Source organism: Chinchilla lanigera, unplaced genomic scaffold (genome assembly GCF_000276665.1).
Source record: "Chinchilla lanigera isolate Chin_1 unplaced genomic scaffold, ChiLan1.0 scaffold00063, whole genome shotgun sequence".
NCBI lineage: Eukaryota > Metazoa > Chordata > Mammalia > Rodentia > Chinchillidae > Chinchilla > Chinchilla lanigera.
In genome coordinates, this window is record NW_004955464.1 from 4,417,844 (window position 1) to 4,439,102 (window position 21,259).

General features: G+C 58.4%; 2 protein-coding genes across 4 annotated transcripts in view; one reads left to right on the top strand and one right to left on the bottom strand.

The window, feature by feature from the left end:
* The window catches only part of Usp24 (ubiquitin specific peptidase 24), a 150,542-nt gene extending 144,776 nt beyond the window's left edge, over positions 1-5,766 (top strand). For all 3 annotated transcript variants that reach the window (XM_005398504.2, XM_013521671.1, XM_013521672.1), the window contains 3 exons: positions 536-622; positions 973-1,083; positions 3,215-5,766. In XM_005398504.2, coding sequence (XP_005398561.1) covers positions 536-622; positions 973-1,083; positions 3,215-3,277 — 261 coding nt within the window. In that variant the 3' untranslated portion in view covers positions 3,278-5,766. The remainder of the gene's footprint in view (positions 1-535; positions 623-972; positions 1,084-3,214) is intronic.
* A 973-nt stretch (positions 5,767-6,739) lies between these two features.
* Pcsk9 (proprotein convertase subtilisin/kexin type 9) overlaps positions 6,740-21,259 on the bottom strand; it is a 15,223-nt gene continuing 703 nt past the window's right edge. Inside the window, exons 2-12 of the mRNA XM_005398505.2 lie at positions 19,278-19,469; positions 17,840-17,963; positions 15,373-15,506; positions 15,067-15,208; positions 13,620-13,816; positions 12,427-12,610; positions 11,603-11,776; positions 11,317-11,465; positions 10,750-10,924; positions 9,121-9,299; positions 6,740-7,807 (exon numbers count right to left, since the gene is read on the bottom strand). Of these exons, the coding sequence (XP_005398562.1) occupies positions 7,592-7,807; positions 9,121-9,299; positions 10,750-10,924; positions 11,317-11,465; positions 11,603-11,776; positions 12,427-12,610; positions 13,620-13,816; positions 15,067-15,208; positions 15,373-15,506; positions 17,840-17,963; positions 19,278-19,469 (1,866 nt within the window). The 3' untranslated portion in view covers positions 6,740-7,591. The remainder of the gene's footprint in view (positions 7,808-9,120; positions 9,300-10,749; positions 10,925-11,316; positions 11,466-11,602; positions 11,777-12,426; positions 12,611-13,619; positions 13,817-15,066; positions 15,209-15,372; positions 15,507-17,839; positions 17,964-19,277; positions 19,470-21,259) is intronic.

Here is a 21,259-nt window from a genome sequence, read left to right on the forward strand (position 1 = left end):
CATCTAGGGTGGGACAGAGAGGGACAGTGCAAGATTTTTGTGGTGCTCAGACTGACACAAAACTTAAAACTTGAAATTCTTTCTAGAATGTTCCATTTCATATGCAGTGGTAGCTCGGTTCCAAACTTGATTTGTTCCACGATTCTGGGAAAGATTGCCGTAGTTGTTTTCATCACCCAGTGCAGAGTTCACTAACAGAAGCAAATTTTTGCTCAGTGCTTGTGTGTGTGAACCAGATGGTTTGCAAACAAAAGCGTTCGTGAACTGAGGTATACTGTATTTGGACGGTGGTTTTTCACAATAACTGAAACTCAAGGGAGTAGAACTAAAGATGAGGGGACGGACAAAAGTCCTAAACGTTACAGGAGAAAAGGGAGGGATGCTGTGTAAGAGGCAGTGTTCTTGAGTAGGGGGAGAGCCGCCTTGCTCTCCTGGGCTATGGAAGGCCTGGGAGACCAGATCCTGTGCGTGTGGACTGTGGGCTTGGTGGGCTCCCCTGTCACCTCTTAACGGTACGCTTCATCTTTCATCTCAGATGTCCGAACATTACTGGACACCACAGAGTAACGTCTCTAATGAAACTTCAACTGGAAAAACCTTTCAGCGAACCATCTCAGCTCAGGTGAGGGCTGTCTTTGTTCACATGTGCTTTGAAACCCCTCATGCAGGGTTATCAGAAATCATTGCCCAGAGGGTGGAGGTGCAGGGTGAAAATGAGAACAGGCGGAGGCAGTGGTCAGGTTTCTTTGAAAAAACCTGACTTGATGGACACTCAGGCAAACCTTACAGATCAGTTGCCTAGAACAGTGCTGTAGGTGGTTGGGCTGGGCTGCGGGGGCAGCAAGTTGGTGTTGTGTGGCCGAGGTGAAAGCGCCTCTCTCCAGGCTGCCGGCGCCACCACAGGTCAACCGAGGGTGGTGGCTGCTGTGGGCACAGCCTGTAACTTTTCTGCTGTGCATTGATATTCTGCAGGATACGTTAGCGTATGCCACAGCTCTGCTGAATGAAAAGGAGCAATCAGGAAGCAGTAACGGGTCGGAGAGCAGTCCTGCCAATGAGAACGGAGAAAGGCACTTGCAGCAGGTACAACGGGGGCCCATCTCTGGCCGAAGGGAGCCCGCTCCTGAGCTTCCCTACAGAGCCGCCATGGCCTGGAGGATGCTGCTTAGGTGTTGTGTCTCCTGCAGACAGGGAGCACGGCAGGGCAGCCAGGGCAAGGCCTCAGTGTCTGCTGGCCACCGCAGGCAGCCCTACAAGTGTCTGGCTGGCCACCCGAGGAGCCAGCCCTACGAGTATTGTGCGCGGGTCCCTTACTGCTTCTCCTTAACCACCTTCCTGCACATACAGACCCTTGAAAGGGAAGCTCATACCACTGTGGTAGACCCACTCGCCAGGGACTCAAACTGACTGAAACCCATTTCCTTAAGAGTATTTTCATTACTGCTCACTAGAGAATAGAAATACTCCTCAGACACCTACTATGTACAAAGTGCGAACTGAGCATGCCTTAATCACATTCATTCCGTCCTGGCCCCGGTCTGTGGCCTTCCTTAGCAAGTCTCCCCTGCGGGCCCGTCACAGGGCTTACCATTCAGTGTGTGTTGCTGGTGTTGTGTCTGTCATTTCTCTCAGTGTCACCTTTCAGGTGCTCATAACCATGTGAGTAGCCATTACGCTGACTTCACAGAAGGACCTCACCCGACCCAGGTCACTCTCAGCAGGTTACCACATCACCTCCTTTATTTGCAGAGCTGAAAGTTGCTGAACAGGAGCTTCCACGGCCACTGGTGTCCAGATGTGTAGCCGCAGCATCTGCTCTGCCCCATGTCCTCTCCTCCCACCATAAGCCTCCGCCCTTTATTTTTCTCTCCTCCATGCATCTTGAACTCTCCCTCTTTGTCCTCCTTCCTAGCAGTGTTCCAACACAGTTCCCTTCCATCCCCTTAAAAAAGGTTTCTTCCTCTTACCCCCACCCACTCCTCTTAGAATCACCTGCGCTGTCCCCGCGTCCTCATTCTTCCGCTGTCCAGCCTGACTCCTGCTGTCTTCTCTCACCCGAAGTTGGGGTAGCAAGGGACCCACGCTGATGCTGCTAGCTACTCCTGCCTCCATCAGACACTCCCTTCCTGTCCTGTCCTGACACCTCAGCCTCCTCCAGGTCCCCAGTAGATGTCCCGCAGGTCTCTGTCCTCCATCTTCTGCTTCTGCTCCTGCTCCATGCCTTCATCCACACCTGCAGCCAAGCTCCTGAGCGCCAGACGCGCACATCTAGCACTCTTATTCCTGACAGCTCTGCCTGCTGCATCTGGAAGCCGCCTCCACAGCAAAGCCCACCTCACCTCCCTCAACACCCGTGTACCAGTGCAAGCCAGGGTGCTCAGGGGTGTCCTAGCCGGCTCCCATACACACCACAGACTTCCACACAGCCTTCACTGCACACATCTCTCCATGTGTGCTGAGCATCTTAGTCTTTGGGGCTTTGGGGAAGCCGCCTGCCTGCACATTTGCCGCTGTTGACCACTAGCCAAAGCCTGTCGTAACTTGCCTCTGCTGCTAGATAGAGGCCAGAACCTCTATATGGTCCTACTTGATTTGGCCCCAGCATACCTCGCCCAGCAGTTGGTGGTTTTAGTTCGCCAAATACACCATGTTCTTCCTCCTTCAGCCCTTCCCATTCACTCCATCTGACTCCCCCTGCGTGTCACTGACAAGAGGTTGTCCCCTTCTCCTCCGTTCCCACCACCACTCAGCCTGCTCCCGGAAACGTGCCACGTCTTTGGAACTTTTGAGCACATAAACTAGAGGCCAGCGCCATTGATGACAAAGACAGCATGCAGAATGGAGAATGACCTAGCGCACATGTGCGGGCGAAGTGCCCAGCACATGGCAGTAGCAGCTGGTCTCGCCTTGGCTTTGTCCCACTGCTCCTCAGGGTTCTAAGAAGAGACGGCTTGTGGGCCCGAGGAGAACAGTGCCACCAAGTGAGGGGCACTGGGTTACCTCAGAGACTAAGTGACATAGACATCAGAGTGCTCCTGAGAATCACATATTGTCAAGTGGAAGGTATAATACCTACCTCTGTGTTTTAGTGTCCATTAGGAAGCAATGAAGTTGCCCATGAGGACATATTTAACTTACACAGCATAAACAGGAAGTCTATAGAAAATTTTCCCCCAGTTTAATGGCACAGACTTTCACTTGTTCTTTTCCACAGGGCTCAGAATCTCCCATGATGATTGGTGAGCTCAGAAGTGACCTTGATGATGTCGATCCTTAGAGGGATGTACCCAGCACCCGGCAAAGCTGGACGTCAGCACCTTCTGGAAACAGAATCTGACCCTTGAAACCCTTGTTGGAGCCTGGGACAGGCCAGGAGGCTGCAGACTCTGGGGGCCGTGTCCTCGAGGAGGCTGCCCTGGCTGCAAGGCGGCCAGGAGGCGACCAGTGTGTGGCCAGCTGTCCCAAGGCACAGTCCCCGTGCAGATGAATGGACGCTTCTGTGGCGATTTTAGGAAGTAAAGTGGCGGCAGACTTTTGTTACATGAACACGCAAGAGTGGGGAAAGCTGTTGTTTTCTCCAGGATACAACAAAAAAATTCCCTTTGCTTTTTATATTCTGAGAAAAAAATAGCAAGCTGCCTTTAGGTTTGTGGGGGCAAATTTTTAATCTTGCAGTAACATTGAATAGGAATATCCAATTTAAATGATGTAAAGTTATGTGGTAAAATTCCTTTTCATTGTAAAATAGTAGTTAAAGAATTCGGTTTACACAGACCTTTGTATTTAATATGTCTCCCTACTTGTATAGAATTTCTGATGGGTCTGACTGAGAGCCCTGGGCATAAGCTTAAATATTGACAAAATGTTACCAGGATCAAAAATTGGGAAATTATTAAGCTCTTTAAGGTATTTTCTGATATGATTAAGATTGAAAAGAGCAATAAAACAAAAAAGCTGTGTTCTCCAGACGTACAGGATGCATTCTTTGACATCAGTCATTAAAGAAGTTACGAGTGGTTCCCAAAACAAATTCTAAAAATAACAAAATAAGCACTTTAAGTTATAATTTTACTGAGTTTGACTTCATAAAAGTATCTTTTTAATGCTTGGAGACATATTGAATAAACTGTAGTCTTAAGTCATGTGATCTGCAATCATTTGCTTTTACTAAAAACGTAATTTGCGAAGCCCTTGGTAGTGGTCATACATCAAGTTAGGTGTCTGAACTGGAGGGTGCTGCTTCAGGAGTTTCACGATCTTTTTAGTGCACAAAGGGATTGAAGACTTTGCTTCTCTTAACCATGACTCGTCAGTACTGAAAAAGCAGGTGGGCAGCTTCCCGGAAGTCCCTGGAGAGAGATGCCCACCACCCAGAGCAGCACTTTCCATGTAACGTCACTCCGTTGGTTCAGCTGGGCACCAGCTCCCTTCTGGGGCGGGGTGGGGACCACAGCGATGCTCCTGTATTTGGAACATTCTGTATCTTGAGTTGGTCATACCTTGTTTGTCCTGTTTTGCCTCTAGTTACAAGTTCTGCCTTATTTTCACCTCACTGCATGCAGAACTGGGGAGCCTTAGGAGGTGCCAGGGTGCCACTGCTGAACTTGGAAGTCAGAGAGGCGCAGCCAGCCCCCAAGTGCCTTTTTGGTTGTGTTTGCGTTTGTGGGGACGTGACAGGCAGGCAGCTTCAGTGCTGTGCACTCACAGCCCTTCTTCCCTTGCCTGTTCAGCTGTGGCAGTGCCGGTGCGGTCAGACTTCGGTCTGTCCTCCGGAACAGCACAGGCTGCTGACGGCTTTTGTCAGAAACCTGGGAAGGTGAAGGAGCCAGAGAAACAGACCTAGGCAGGCGGCACATTTGACACGGTTCTGGTGTTCTTGCAGTTCTGAATGTGATGTTTCGAATATCCCGTATCCTGCTGTATGCCCCTCCGACCCTCACCTGTCCATACCCATCTTCATGTAAAGATTGTGTAGGACTATGAAATGCTGGCGAGGATATGTGTTGGAATATCCTCGCTGGCAACTGCACTCTCAGGAGCCCCAAATCAGGAGTGAAATCACCACTTCTAGTCCCTTATTTCCTATGGAAACGCTTCCTGCCCTGGCCCTGCTACTCATGCAAAGCTGCATCAGGGTCGCCTCACTCCAGCTTCGGTTCATATCCTTAGGGTGGTGCAGTGAGCATCAGTTCCACTATGCCAGTAACCACTTGATTTCTAACAGCTGCAGTCAATGAACCTGCTGAGGACTTTTTTTAATGTAGTACCACAAAGTGACAATTGTGACAGGCTTGCCTTGGAAAAGTTATCATTTTTACTGCCAATTTTTTGGATGAAGATGTTTTTATAATCTTTCACAATGGTCTGCAAATTGAGCAGGAATTGCACAAAGGACTCAGTGCTCTGTGTTGTCGAAGCTGTGCGGTGAAGGCCATTCTGGGCATCCCGGGGCAGCTCGCCCACGACGCTCTGGTGGGCTCATGCAGCAGCCACTGGCAACTAGCATGAGTCCCAGGACCTAGAGCGCCAAGCCCTCGGCCTGGCCCGGCCTGGCCTCTCTGCGGACGTCAAGGCGTGTGCAGTCCCTTTTGAGCTTGGAACAAGCAGACTGGAATTGTCCTCTGCTACCTCTTTGTGTACAAAAATCTTGTTTATAAAATTTCAAAAGAAAATAGATAAACTAGGAAAGACTTAACTCTAAATTTGGTTCATGCGTGGCAGAGTTCTTAGCTTCTCAAAGTACAAAATAAATTTTTCAAAAATGTAGAGTTGGAGTCTCACCAACATTTTTCTCCAAGTGTAAGAATTTGGCCCATGGTGGGGGCACAGTGGGCCTGAGGCCTGGCACCGGCTGGTTCTATGCTTCTCCGCGGGGCTGTGGGTCTCCTGAGCCTTCATTGGTCACAGTTCAGGGCTCCCTGACAGAGTGTGGACGAAGATGCGGACCTCAGGGTCCCAGCCTGCAGACGTCTCTCGTACCGCTTCTGGCTCCCGAAGCGGCATCCCCACCCTAAGTCCTGCCCTGGGTCCCTGGGTCCCTGAGCCTGTGCTTTGTTCATGTGGGTCCCGACCTCCCACGTGCTAGTCCAGGCCTGCCTCCACCTGCAGGCCAGGCCCCCCGCCCCGCTGGCTGGTGACACCTGCCACCCATCTACAAGAACCAAGTTGTCCCCCCTAAGTGACAGCTGTTGAGATGTGGGTATCCTAACGGGCAGGTGAAGCAGCGTCTCCAGGGAGGGCAGGGGTCTGGGTGGCACGGCAGGTGTGGGGCCTGAGGGCCATGAGCACATTCCCTGCCTGGCACTGAACTGTTAGAAAACAAGAACTGTGACAGATCCCTTGTACATGACATGGGCTCTGGAGAGACAGACCTTGCTTGGGACATACACTCCAGCCCCAGCAAGGAGCCAGGAGGTCCCACTCCAAGTCGGATAGTCTGAGATGACTCCTGTCCACACATGGCAGTGGTGGACAGGTCCTGGCCCTTATGGAAGCCCCGCTGCGCTGACTGATCCCACAGACCCACTCTGCAGGCCTGGGGCTGCTGCAGGGAGAGGGTGGGAGGGCACCCCGGGGTTGATGCACCCAGCACTGGTCCCCGAAAGCTGGGCGGAGGCTCGCTGCATCCCTAGGCAGTGCCGGGCAGCAGGTTCCTGTGCCAGCACTGCCCGAAGGCCTGTCACCCCTCCCACTGCTCCATGCTACACGACTGCATCCCAGGCAGGCAGGTCGAGGCTGGGTCATGACAAAGTTACTTTTATTTTAAAAAGTCACATCATAAAAACACTACAAAACCCAGAATAAATACCAAGTTACAAAAGCCAAACAGGTCTGGGAAAAGCTTCTTGGTATAAAAAGGCAGCAGAGAGGAGACCTAGGGGAGACACATACTTGTGTTGGGGAGACAGTCACCCCCTTCTGCGGCCCACCGGGCCATCAAGAGCAAGCTGGGTCCCATGCGACCTGCGGGCCAGTGCCCAGCCTGGCACAGTGGAGGCTTGGCTTCTCACCAGGCCACTCCGGGTCTCGTCCCAGCCTGTCCCCCTTTCCATGGCATGTGCGGGGGGCACTGCCCCTCTCTAGCCCCTGTATCTTCCTCCATAAAGCAGGGTGCCAGTGCTACTGACGGGGAGCAGAGTGAGGGCAGCTGGGAGAAACAGGCAAGGATCTCATCCCTGCCCTTACCCCAGGGGTATGGAAAACAGATCCCCCATTAACCAAGGATCCCAAAGGGGCTTCTCCAAAGTGGGCAGGCCAGTGGAAGGCCACCAGCTCCCTCACCCTCCCATCCCCAGCCTGACACTCAGCTCCTTCCGTACCCCACATCCTCCCTCCTCTGGGGAGACTGACCCAGTGCCTGGCACAGGGCAAGAGCTCAGACACAGGCACGTCATCTGCCGTGGGCGGCACCTCGGCTGCTGGCAGGCAGAGCCCAGCTTCCTTGCTGTGCTGTGGAGGTGGAGGTGGGGGTGTGAGGGTAGCACCAAGCTGCAGCCCGTCACGGTGTGAGACCGAAGTCCTCCCAGGCAAGGAGTCTGTCCCTGCAGGCCCAGACCCTGGCCCTACACAGGCCCCCATCCCAACCGGGCTGTCACTGGTGCTCCCAGAAGGCCTGCTCCGAGGCCCAGCTCCGGCAGCAGATGGCAGCAGCTGCCACGGCCTCCTCGCTGGTCCTGCCTGCCACCTTGACGTCACGGCTCCTCACCACACACGTGTTGTCCACGGCGTAGGCCCCAAGGACCAAGGCGGTCCCAGGGAGGGCGCTGCAGCCCGTCAGGGTCCAGCCATCTTCACAGGCCACCGTGACCTGACAGCATGGGAGGAAAGAGCACATGGCTACACTGCCGGGCCTTCTCCTCGCAGCAAGCCCAGGGCCACAGTGTGAACCCCTCGCTCTCGGCCACGGGATGCGCTCTGCAGCTCACACCTGGTGGCCCACACCCAACACCAACCACGCTGATGTGCTCCCAATGCCTCGCCTCACACACCAGCCCCTGCCACTCAGCTGGCCCAGCCACGCCTCCTCCGCCCGCCCACCGCGTCCCAGCGCCTCCTTCACATCCTGGGCCGCCCGCACCAGCACAGGAGCACTGCTGCTCCCCCTGCTGCCCCGGCTCCCCTGCAGCCTCAGCTCAGCGCGCCTGCTCGTGCCCCACCCTCGCCCCAGGCTCCAACCCACCCAGCAAGCCCAGAGTCCGGCCGGCCTGTGGCCTACTGACCTGGCTTAGCCCCTCACTAGGCCCACCCCTCCTTCCTGATCACTCCCCCTTCTCGGGCCTCCTGTTCGCAGTCTGGGGATTGAGCCCAGGGCCTCCATGCTGAGTTGCATCCGCAGCCCTTTCTCTTTTTATGTGAGACAGGGTCTCACTGAGCTGCTAAGTTGTGCAGGCTGTGCTCACACATGTCATCCTCCTGCTTCAGCCTCCCAGAGGCTGGAATGACAGATGTCCACCACTGTGCATCCCCAAGGTTCCCACCTTTGTGCAGCTACTTCGTCTGCCCGAGCAGTGTTCCCTGGGACGTCCCCCTGGCTTGCCATCCCAACTGTGCAAGTGAGACCCTTCCTGACCTCCCGCCCACTCCCTTCCCTGCTCTGCCGTCCTCCGTGGTATCTTTTCAGTGCCCCAGAACCTGCAGGGCACTGGGACACGGGACCAGGTGCCCACACACCGGCTCTGAGTCGGGTCTGCCCTCAGCCCCCAGCAGGGAGCAAGCACTCATGAACCCTGCAAGTGCACCCTGGGGCTCCAGGCTGCAAGTGAGGTCGCCGGCCTCACCCACTCCACCTCCACCTGCATCTGTGCCCCCAGGCCAGGCCTTCCTGCCCTCATCCTGCAGCCTGGCACCAGTACCCCCTCCCCCGGGCACGGCTGGGTCACCTCTGCCTCCTCGGTGCAGCTGAGCTCCTGGCCCTCGGCCCCCTTCCAGCAGGCCGTGGAAGCACGTGTGGCGTTTCCACACACCACGTTTACCATGTTCTCTAAGGGCGGTGGAGCCCAGCTGCACCACCACAAACATGGCCTGCACCCAACACCAGCCCCAACACGTGACAATGCGGCAGTGGCACACACGCGGACCCAAAGCTAAGGAACAGTCGCATGCATCTGGCCAGCTCCTTACCTGCTCCACAGGCCACGGGACCCCGTGCTCCCTGACTCTGCACTCCAGGCCCGGGGCCTGGCAGCAGGACGCATGTATGCTGGCCTCCTTGTGGCCCACACATTGGCCAGGCCCACCTGGCCTTGGCACAGGCCACCTGTGGGCGCCAAAATCCTCAGCCTCCCAGTGGGTGCTGCAGCCTGGGTAGAGAAGGAACAGCTCCATCACGGGGACCCTCTTCCTGATCCCACAATTTAAGGCCTGAGGCTGGGGACACCCAGGGACAGCTCACATAGGAAAGAAGCTGGCCTGCACAGCAGGATCCCTGGTTCTCACCTCCACTCTGCCGACAACCTGCTGTGTGACAGCAGTTGCTTAGGAAAGCATTCAACCTCTCTGAACCTCAGTTCTCAGTACAAACATGGTCTCCTCGCCACTCAGAGATAGGAGCCATGGGACAGGGGTCCCAGGCCTGAGACTCAAAGCCTCCCAGACCCCTACGCCATCTAGCCACGGCCAGAATTCAGGCACGCACCCGGCACCTGGGCACTCCTCTCATGGGCCCGAAGTCGGACACACCCAGCAGTGGGAAACCATGGGCAGTGGTCACGAAGCTGGCCAAGCCTCAGTTTCCCTCTCTGTGAAACAGTGAGAGTGACATCACTGCCCACAGGGACACTGCGACAATGAAACACAGGCGTGCACATGAAGTCTCAGCAGTCCATGACCCATCTTAGGGCCGTGGCTACCCGTGCTCTCGTGGCCTTGGGAAAGCCACCCAGGCCAAGGCCCCTGGCTGCAGAACAACGCCTCAGGCGGTGCCTACAGGCATGCCACCCACAGCTCTCACTTCAAGGTGGCCCAGGCCCTGACCTTCTGCCGGGCATGCTCAATGGGCCGAGACGCTGATACAGAAGCAGGTGGGGTGCCGTGCAAACCCGACCTGGCCAAGGGCACCAGCCGCCTGCCTGGCTCCTCTCTCTACTCAAGCCCGGCCAGCACACCAGCCGGCTCTGCCAGGCCCTTTGCTGCACCTCGGTCCCTAATCCTTTCACGGTTTCCTGCTGTCTCCAAACCCTCCGGACACTCTCACTCCACCAACCCGGGGCAGCCCAGCCTCCAGCCACCTGAGCGCCACCACCCTGCTCCCTGCAGGAGAGATTTCCCGCCACCTGTTGGGACTCACTTTTGACAGAGTGGCCCCTTCAGACAAGGAAACAGTTTCTAAAGTAGTAACTGATGACAATAATGACAGCTAGAATGTACAGCACCCCCCCATTTCACAGACAGGACAACCGAGGCAAAGACCTGGTAAGCAGCATGCCCATCTGCTGAGGAGCGGAGTGGCTCCTGCCTAAGTTCTGCCCCACTATGGACCTGGCCTTGGAGCCCCTCATTCCTGTTTACCCCGGTGAGGCCCATCCAGCACCCCAGGCTTTGTTCTAGGTGTCCCCACTCTGCCACCACCCAAGGAGGGTGTTCCCTCACTGTAGGCAAAAGGAAGCCAAAACAGAAAAACAAAACCAAGCACCAGGGCCCCTGGTGTGGAAGTGCAAACCCTGGCCTTGCAATGGGCACACATGGTACACACCCCCGTGTAACACCATGCCTGCTGGGCCAGGGGTGTCAGGAGCAGGGCTGGCCTCCTACCTGTGAGGACCTCGTCCTGCTGGTGGCAGTGAACGCGGGGCTCCATTCCAGCCCCGGCTGGAGCGGTATGAATGCTGCAGTTGGCCTGGGGCAGCAGGCAGCACCTGGCGACAGCATAGACGCCCTCACCCCCAAACGCGTTGTGGGCCAAGCACACTCGCCTGCCCCTGAGGGCCTGTGGCCAGAGACAGAGGCCAGAACCTGCTTTACCAGGATGCAGGGCCACAGAGGTCCCTGGGCCCTCCTCAGCGCCCTGCTCCCAGCCCTCTGGGGACCGGGAGCCCGAGCCTGCCTGCCTGGCACACTTCTGACAGTGGGCAGCTCTGGGTTTCCTGAAGTTCTCCCAGATACCAAGACGAGGAGGATCCAGAACTGGGGCACAAGGGCTGGTCCTGCACCGCCACCACCCAACCCCAAGGGCCGCATCCAGGCTGCCCTGGGCCAGGCAGGCACCTCCGTCCCGTGGCATCCCTGGGACATGGGCGTAGCTCCCCCCCCGCAGGCCCCTCACGGCACCCAGAGCCCTGGGCAGGAGTCCACCCCGCGCACACACACAGGGCAGGTCACCTCGATGCGTTCGCCCCGCCGCTTCCCGCTCCGGGAGAAACTGGAGCAGCTCAGCAGCTCCTCACCGGGGGCGCAGTGGGCCAGGGCAGTGGCCGTGCGTGTGGGCCCCGAATGTGCTGACCACACTGTCCTGCAGAGCAGCCGTCTCCCTGCAACAGGCCCCCGGTGAGGAGGAACCCAGTGGGCTGCCCCCAGGGGCCCTTGCAGGGCTCAGCTCCTGCCGGGGACAGGGCTTCCCAGGGCGACTGGTGACCCCGCCCACTGGCCACCCTGCTACCCTGCTCACCTGCTCCGTGGGTGCTGGGGGGCAGCCTGGCTACCAGGTTGGGTGTCAGCACTCGCTGGTCCTCAGGGAACCAGGACTCATTGATGACATCTTTGGCAGAGAAGTGGATCAGTCTCTGCCGCAGCTCAGCCAGCGTGAGGTCCGGCTCGGCCGTCAGCATCATGGCCACAATGCCTGGGGCGGGATGGGATGGTCAGAGTTGATGGTAGCGTGGCCCCCCTCCTAACCAAGGCCTCCAGCGTACTGCACTGCTCTTCAGGAGGGAAGCCACCTTTGATGCCTTGCCAAAGCAAAGCCAGCGACTAAGACATCCCACTCTCCTCCTGCTGGGCCCTGATGTTTACCAAATGAACTCCTATTCACCCCTCAAAGCCTAGATCAAGTGTCCCTCTACCAAGAAGCCTTCCCTGCCCCTCACACCATACTGGTGCCTCCTCTGGGCTCCCACTGATGGAGCCCTGACTGCTCTGCGCTCCTGTTCAGGTGCCTGCCTCCCCCATTAGCTGAGTGCTGCTGAGGGTGCCGCTATGGTCTGGCTCTCCCGTGTCTTCCAAAGGTCTACTGCTGAAGGCTTGGTCCACACCTGTAGCACTGCTGCTAGGGGGTGGAGGTCAGGAGGTGGGGCCTCCTGGAAGGAAGTCAGGTTGCTCCCTCCTCCCCTCCTCTTCCCCTCCTCTGCTCAGTGCCTCCTCCTCCGGCCCAGGGAGGAACTGAGCTGAAACAACCCAGGTAACGTGGCAGCTTGCACACATGCATTCTGCCCCAGACCCTGTCTGTCCTTGGGGCCATGAGCCTCACAGTGGCCGGGGCAGGGGGTGACTGACCTGCCACATGGGCAGCGGCCTGCGACGTCCCACTCTGTGACACAAAGCAGGTGCTGCAATCACTGGAGGCACCAATAATATCCTCCCCCGGGGCAAAGAGGTCCACACAGCGGCCAAAGTTGGTCCCCAAAGTCCCTAGGGTCACGGGCTGGTCCTGGGCATTGGTGGCCCCAACTGTGATGACCTAGAAAGGTGAGGAGGGCGGTGGCAGAGAAAGGAGTGAAGGAAGGATGACAGACCTTGCTAGTCATGCTGGCCAACTCCTACACACCCATCTAGGTCCCGCTCAAATGTCCCCTGCTGGGGGAACTCTGAGTCCTGCAGGAGAACTCTGGTACCTCCGCCCTGACCCACCCTGTGCTCCACCCCCATAGACAGGCGCATTCCCGAGGTCCCTGTGCAGGGCACAGTCTTGTAGGGAGACACGACAAACGGGGAACTAGTCCTGCTCTAAATGCCATGGGGAGGCCACAGCAGCAAAGCAGAGAGGCGTGACAGGTCTTAGGCTGGCTTTCACTTGCTCCTTCAGTCCTGAGGCTGAACCTAGGCCCTTCGCACTGAGTGTCATCACCAGGCTTTTTTAAATTTGGAGGCTGGGTCTCGGCAAGCTGCTAGGTGGACCAGGTTGGGTGCAAACACGAATTCCTTCTACTTCAGTCTCCCACAGGGCGGAATTACAGGGTGATCAATGCACCTCCTGTGCCAGCTGCCAGCCTGCCAGGCCCCAAGCACGGCCAGGAAGTCCTCCCCGGGCCCTCACACCTGGGCGCCCTGGAACATCAAGCAGGTGGGGACAGGGTGCCCCACCATGCTGCCCACTCCCCCGGGGCCCGGTCCTGTGTGCACACGGCCCAGTGGCCTACAGGTGCCCAGCGCTGTAGATGAGGTGAGGGCTGCGGCCCGGCACCCCCAGCCCCTGTGCCACAGGAGGGACAAGGTCTCAGCAGGGGCTGCGGGCTGGGGACGCTGCGTATCGCATCAATGGGACGATGGGCTGGGCTGGCCGTGCTTGGGCCAAGTCCCAGGGTGCCCGAGTGTCTGGAGAGGAGGCAGGGACGGGAGAGAGCTGGGGTGCCATTCTGTCCCCCACGGGGCAGGAGGGCTCCAGGTCCCCAGCCTGGGGGAAGGCATGTAGAAGACCGAGGGACATAGGCCAGGACAGTGGCCACTGTGGGCAGCACCCTGGCACCTACCTCAGGAGCCGAGGCTGGCGAGTAGAGGCAGGCGTCGTCCCGGAAGTTGCCGGCTGCGGCAACCAGCACCACCCCCACCCTCACCAGGTGGTGGCAGGCAGCATTGAGGGTGCGGCTGTACCCACCGGCCAGGGGCAGCAGCACCACCAGTGGCCCCACGGGCTGGGCCAGCTGGCTTTTCTGAATGAACTCCAGGCCTGGGAGGACAAAGCCAAGTTACCTCCGGAGATGAGCTCTCCCCTCTGCGGCCCCTTCCTCACAGGCATGGAGGTGGCGCCTGAGGGTGGCGAGCCCCAGGGTATGTACTACTTTTCTGTGTGACTCATCTGCTCTAAGCGAATGGGCACCAGAACACAAATGGGCCTCGTTCACTAGCTGAAGCCTAAAAAGAGAGGACCGAGGTCCAGAGGAAGAATTCAGCCCTCAGTTCAGACTTCACAACACTTCACCTCCCTCCCAGGCCCGGTGCCCAGGCTAGCAGAGTCCGGGGTGAGCTGGGTACACAGGTGGCCCTCTAGGCCTTCGCAGCTTCAAGGGCTGCACAGATCTGGCCCAGGCCTGGGGCTCGCTGTGGGGGACCAGCCACCACCCGGAGCCAGCGCCTTCCCAGTGATGCCACCAGCTCCAGCACTGTCACCTGGGCAGGGTACCCTCTCTAGCCAGTTTAAGCTGCTTAACAGCTGCCCCATGCTGGCCCCAGGTTGAGGTGCACAAGCCCTTGGCTCGGTGTCTGGCCACAGCAGGCTGTTATAAGCCAAGCACCCTCCCTCTTCTCTGTCCACAGGTCAACGTCCTAGCTCTCAGCACAACCTCCAGGTGCCCACCCAGCAGGCTGCCTGGTACCCCCAGCAGAGGCTGGCAAAACTCTGTTGACAGCTCCTCTAAAAGGAGGTGACACAATGTCTGCCCAGCCACAGTGGCTACAGGGCCCTGTGCAAGCAGTGAGTCTCCTGGCTTCAAAGGTATGCAAATAGCAATGGAGAAAGCTGGACAAGATCACCTCAGGGTCTGTCCAAATCTAAGACAGCATGATGGAAGACAGAACTTGCGTTTTGTTTTGTTTTTGGGACAGGGTCTCGCTATGCAGTTCAGACTGGCCTTGAACTCACTGTGTAGCCCAGGCTGGCCTCAAATTGGCCTTGCATCCACCACCACATCCAGCTCCAAGAAAGCAGAACTTTTAAAGGAGTTGGGAAAAAGTATATAAAAAAAAAGAAAGAGAAAAAGAAAGGACTTGGAGAGGGAATAGTGTGGGATCCTGCAAAGAGCCTGACACAGAAGCCGCAGCCCTGAGCCTCTGACCGGCAGAGCCTCAGCGTTTCCACGTGCACTCGTGACCCCTGCCGGCTCTAGCCCTCTGGAACTCCGGGCCAAGGCCCCTTTGCTCCCCGGTCAGGGGACACCAGACTCCCTGGACTTGAGCCGCTCTCTGCCAGGCCCCACTCACCTATGAGGGTGCTGCTGACTGTGCCCTTCCCTTGGCAGTTGAGCACACGCAGGCTGCGCAGGCTGGCGCCCTTGGCCACACCCGCATCCCGACCGCCGACCACGCCGGCCAGGTGGGTGCCGTGACTGTCACACTTGCTTGCCTGCCCGACCAACACAAGGATGCCATGAGAAAGGCTGCCACCCCTCGACATATCTGCAAGGGGCAGGATGGACAGACACCCCCACCCCGCAGCTGATAGCTGGGGAGGGGCGGGACAGCAAGGATGCAGCCATGAGCCGAGGGACGGGGGCAGAGGGTGCGTACCTGTCTGTGGAAGCGTGTCCCGTCCTCCTCAGGCACACTCTCAAAGTCGGTGACTGTGATCCTGCCCTGGATTTCCCGGTGGCCGCTCTGGACGCTGGTATCTAAGAGGTACACCTCCACCGGGCCGCCTCCACCTTCCGGCGGCACCGCAGAGAAGAGAGGAGAGAATCACCAGACGCGGGCGTTACGGCTGTGCGTATGAGCTGACGCTGTAGACGCGCTAACTCATGGCACCTTACACAGAGCTGCCCAGCTGCACACATCTGCCTACAGCACGGCAGGGACCGGCAGGACCTGTCCGAGGCCACGTCGGTGGCAAGTGACGGAGCGGGGAAGGGAGCCAGGGTGACCGGCTCACAAACACTGATGTGGCTGACAGGCGACAGGTGCATTCAGAAGAGAGAAGCACACTGTGCAACTAGCCTGGGTACCGCCTTTCCCAGCTCGGCCCAGGGAGACCGATCTGGGCTGAAGCATGGAAGGAGGCGAGCAGGGCTGCCTGCGCAGCCAGCTCCTTGTACAGAGGAAATGGAGACTTGGGTGCTGCTCCAGTCTGGGCCTGGGGGCTGAGGCCACGCGCTCCTGACAGGTGCCAGGAGGGACCCAGGGGCCGCTTTCTCCAGACCCAGGTTAGAACAGTCCACCCAAAGCCTACCATGCACTCATTCTTTCTCTTGGATGAGGGAGTTCCCCAGGAAATAGGGGTCTCTGGGAGGTGGGATCCATAGGAAGTAGGACTGCCCAGGAAGCAGGGTTCCTTGGGAAACAGGGCTTCCCAGGAAGTGGGGGTCCCTGGGAAGTGGGGTCCCAGGAAGGGTGGTTCTCCAGGAAGCGAGGTTCCCCAAGAAGCAGAGTTTCCCAGGAAAGGGGGTTCCCCAGGAAGCAGGCTGCTGGGTGAGACAGGTGAGGGGCACAGGAGAAGGCAAGGAGAACCTGCAGGTGGCCACACAGCTTGGCTGGAAGAAGCAGAGGGAGGAGAGAGGAGCCTCGGGCCGCAGGGAAAGCCTCAGCCAGGCCAGTGGAGGCCCGGGGAAGGCTGCCCACTAACGGGGTCTCACAGCACCACTGTGGTGCTTAGAAGTTACCACTGAATGCGAGAGGAGACGGGCTAGAAGAGCACCTCCCCATACACTCAGCCCTGCTACCGCAACAGGTCCTCCAGCCCTCCAGACAGCCCCTGCAGGGACTATCACTGCCTCCCTCTGGTAGAGGTACTAAGGCTCAGCTGCGTCCAAGGTCACACAGCTCAAGAGTGCTGAAGTCACATTTGTACCCTGCAAATGAAAGGTCTGCCTTTGGGCCCAGCCAGCCCAGCACCTATCCCCAAGGTGCCCAACCCGCCTCACTGCAGCCCGGCACTCCCAGAAGTCCTCCTCCAGCCAACACCCCCCAACTCCAGGGGCTCCACCCCGGGCTCTGTCCCCTGCACATCAGAGCCCTCGGCATCTCCCAGGCAGGAGCAGGTGGGACAGGCAGTGGCCCCAGCAAGCTATGTTCACACCCTGTCCCCCAGAGCTGTGCTGTGCCCTTGTGTGGACAAGCAGCAGTCATCCAGTTAGGGATCTCCAGGTACTGCAGCCATACGCCGTGTCACAGGTCCTCACAACGGAGCAGAGAGGACAGAGGCAGGGATGAGAGTTACAGGCCGCTAGCCAGGGACACTTCAGCCACCAGGGGCAAGGAAAGGGAGGAAAGGGCGCCCTCACTGTCAGATGCACCAGTTCCAAGCCCCGAACCCTCACGGAAGTCCTGATCTGCCACTGGAGCCTCAACCACCCCAGAGGACAAGGACGGAGTGATAGCTTCAGTGGTAACTCCAGGTTCCACGGGACCTTCTGCAAGAAGACGGAGTCCTCCTCGATGTACTCAACGTACACAGAAGCCCAGTGTACTTCTGACAAGAAGGTGCTCTGAGAGGGAAGTGGCTCCCAAGACCTCCCAGGCAGGAGCTCAGGTGTGGCAGCCGAGTTCACCTCTGGCCATGGTGCACAGGACCCCAGGCCACAGGACCCTCAGACTTGGTGCAGTCCCCTAGAATCTAGCTGCCACCTGCAAGCTCCTGCCACAGCCACCGCCTTGTCCTTCCCTTCCGTCCCTCTCCACAGGGGGCCTTGCAGGACAGGGGACAGGGTGGGCAGAAGGCCAGTGGGGACCAGCATGGCAGTCTGATGGCTCTGGGGTCAGGGCCGGGAGTCACAGACACCCTGGGTCGGCATCCGACTCTGTCCCTCCCCCAGGTGAGGGCAGCCTGCCAGGCCACTCCAGTGGAGACAGGGCAACCAGGCCCAGCCAGGAAGAGGGTGAATAAACAGGGCCTGCACTTCCCTGGACTGAGAGAAGGCGAGGCAGGGTGGGATGCACAAGGGGGGAGGGATGTAAGGAAGGGTCCGTGGGGGCAGCCAGGTCCCTCGCAGGGTGGGGGGGACACTGCACCAGAGGGGCAATGGGGGGAACCCAGGGCGCTCACTGGGGGCGCTGTACTCCTCCGCCTGGTACCGCACAGGGAGGATCCGCTCCAGGTTCCACGGGACCTTCTGCGCGAAGACGGAGGAGTCTTCCTCGATGTACTCGACGTGTGGCAGCCGCAGGGCCTGCACAAGCCGGGGGACTCTGCTCCAACACCCCTGAAGCCTGTCCCTGGGACCCCAGCCCTGTCCCTTCCCATATCCCACAGGCAGCTCCTTCCGCAGCCCTTGACGGGGACAGGACCAGGACCAGGAGCCAGTGTCCTCACCTCTCTACCAGACAAGGCGCTTGGCACAGCACCGAGAACCCCTAAGTGTGGGAAGCTGGCAGGGCTAGGGGCTGGGCAGGGCGGACAGGAGCACAGCACAGGGCTGGGGCTGCAGCCTGGCTGGCAGTGGCTTCTAGCCGAGCTCAGCCCTGGGTGCATCAACAGGAATTGGGCATCACCGGCTCCTCTGCATGCCGCCAGAGCCCTCTCTTCACCCAGCCCACCTGAGGCCCAACTCATCTCCGGATGCCTCAGCCTCCACAAGGTCCTTCGCCTGCCAGGACTTTGCCTCTGTGAGGACAGACTGGCACACAGTTGTTCGGCCATGGGATGCTGCCCTCAGCCAAAGCACACGCAGGGCTGTGGCGAGCTAGGAGTCCAGGGCGGAACCCTGCCAGGTATGTGCTGCCGTGGCCTCAGAAGAGACCCTGCCCCACTCTGGGCCTCAGCGTCCACAGCCACACAGAGAACTAATGTGCAAATGATGACCATGTGCTGCCATCAAGTCCGAGGACCAAGAAGGACTATTAAGATGTACACGGATGCACTGGCTTAGGGTGGAGGAGAGCAGGGAGGCAGAGGCCCTCAGCGACCCACACCCATTGTTGGCCCTGTGACTCAGGGAGGCCACTCTAACCCAGGAGAGGAACCTCACCCCTGAGCATCAGCTCAGAGTAAGTGTGCTCCCCGTGTCCTGTGTTTGTGGAATGATCTGAGGCCTGTCCTCATGTGCTTCCGCAGGCAGACCCCTGGGCTGGACCCCAGCCTTACCCCTGTTGTCTTTGTGGTCCTACCTGCTCCTTGGAATTCTTCTCCCCCACCCCCACCCTCTTGTACTGGGGATGGAATCCAGGGCCTTTACATTAAGCTACAGCCCTAGCCATCTTTTAAAATTTGAGACAGGATCTAAATTGCCCAGGCTGGGCTGAAACTTGCAAGCCTCCTGCCTCAGCCTCCTAAACTTCTGGAACTATGGACATGTACCACCAGATCAGGCTTAGAATCGTTTTCAGATGAAGATGGAAGGACTCTGGGTTGTGGCCAGGTTCACAGGCATCTGTACCCAAGCTGAAATCACTGGGCTGGAACCCCTTGTGCCATGTTTCCCCTCGGTTTCCACAAGAACACACTGAGACAAGGAGGGGCCAGCGAGTGCGGGGAGGAGGCTCACCAGCTCCAGCAGGTCTGCGCTCATCTTCACCAGGAAGCCAGGGATCAGGTGGTGGAAAAGGTGCAGGACTGTGGTGAGATAGCCCCGGCGGGCAGCCCTGGCCTGCAGGCGGCGGGCCGTGTGCTTGGTCTGCTCGTGGTGGGTCCCCTCCTTCAGCACCACCATGTAGGTGCCCGGCAGCCTCCATGCGGCCTGAGGGCGGAGGGGGGGTCAGACCACACAGGACCCCTGCCCCCTCTGCACAGAAGTTAGGGTCACAGCAGGAGAGTCACAGGAGACTGCAGAGACCAAAGCAGGGCCCAAAGCCACAACCCCCACACACACTGGCCAGGTGTTCCAGCATGGGCAGAGCCGGCAGCCGAGCCAAGGGACGCAGGGCTGCGCCCCACGCGGCCGCCCCCTGCACCGTGCCCCAGCCTAGTCCCACCTGCCTCCATGGCCTGTCCTTGCCCTCGCTTCCCTCAAGCCCAGCCTGGCTCCTGAACCCCCTTACCGAGGACAGAACTCACGGGATGTGGGACCAGAAACATGTGGTCCCAGCTCCAAAAGTTACAAGCTGTGCAGCCCTGAGCCAGCCACACAACCTCTCTGAGCCTCAGTGCGTCCTCTGGGTGACAGGGACCGCAGAACCCACAGCACTGGCCAGCTGGGCGCCCGGGGAGATGGCGGCGTAGAGCGCCCCCTGGTGCTGGGCAAACGCAGGCAGAAGGCTATCAAGCAGATGGGGGCGTTGCCTTTGGCTTCCGTTAGCCATCTGCTCCAGCTGCCTTTACTGCTTAAGAAACTTCCGTGGCTCCCCGCGGCCAGCTGGATAAGGTCCAATCTCCACGCCTCTCCTCAGCCCCGAGCCACCTCCCCCTGCAGCCTTGCCCCCCACATCTGGCTGTGCCCCCTGGCCTCCAACCAAAGCGAGGCCACCTGCCTTCGCCCAAAGCCTCAGAGCCCATGGGTGTCGGACCACACCTGGATCTCAGAGAGGCGATAGGCAGAGACTGTAACCTCCACAGTGCATGCGCACACACAGCAAGCTCGAGTCAGCGCAGGTCAGACTCTACTACCATACCAGTAACAAAAAACTTTCGGTTCAGAACGTATTTCACCTTCTTTTCCACCTGTCTTGCCCAGCTCCGACCTTTCTTGTGCTACTCCTCCTACCACCACCGAAATAAATTTTTCCTTCCACAGGCATTTGTTGGGCTATTTATGCTTCAAAGATCCATGTAAAATGCCCTCTGTCGAATGAAACTCTAATGAATGGGGAGGATACTCTGCAGTGAAATCAGAGCCCTAGAAGGCAAGTTCTAATGTACCGGGTTCGGGGTAGGTTGGCCTCTTGTCTCTGGACCTCAGTTGCTTGTGATTACAGCCAGAAGATTGATCTCAAATTCTTTTCTGTTTGCCAACAAAATTTTCATTCTCAGTTCAGTTCCCACAAAATATCCACGGAGTGAATGAACACGCGAGCAAGAAGTTCCTGTCCCAGGCAGCAACGCCCCAGCACGGTCTAGGGCTGTCCGCTCCTGCTCACCCCCGTCTTGCGGTAGGGTGTCAGCACTTCCAAAACAATCATTCTAGAAATGACCGGAAATGTCCCTAAGTACCCTGACCACAGCCCGCATGCTCCCTGTAGAAGGCAAAAGGCTCACAAAATGTGGGGGTCAGACCTCCCTCCACCCAGGGCCGGGCAGAGAGTGTATCTAGGAGGCCATGGGGCAGCTGCGGACACGACTACCTCCTACAAGTGGCCTCTTCTCAGGCCGGATCTTGGGGTCACTCGTGGGTCCACAGAGCTGCAACGCCTCATCCCCACGAGGGCTAGGGCGGTCGCCTCCCTTTCCCCGGTGGCTCAAGCGTAAGCGACTTCCAAGCACCGTACAGCTAGGGATGGGGCCAGGTCCCGCCTCGGCTCTGCTCCAGGCGGGGCGCGGCGTCTCGCGGGCCCTGCGGGGCGCTCACCCGGCCGGTCACGGGCGCAGGCGGGA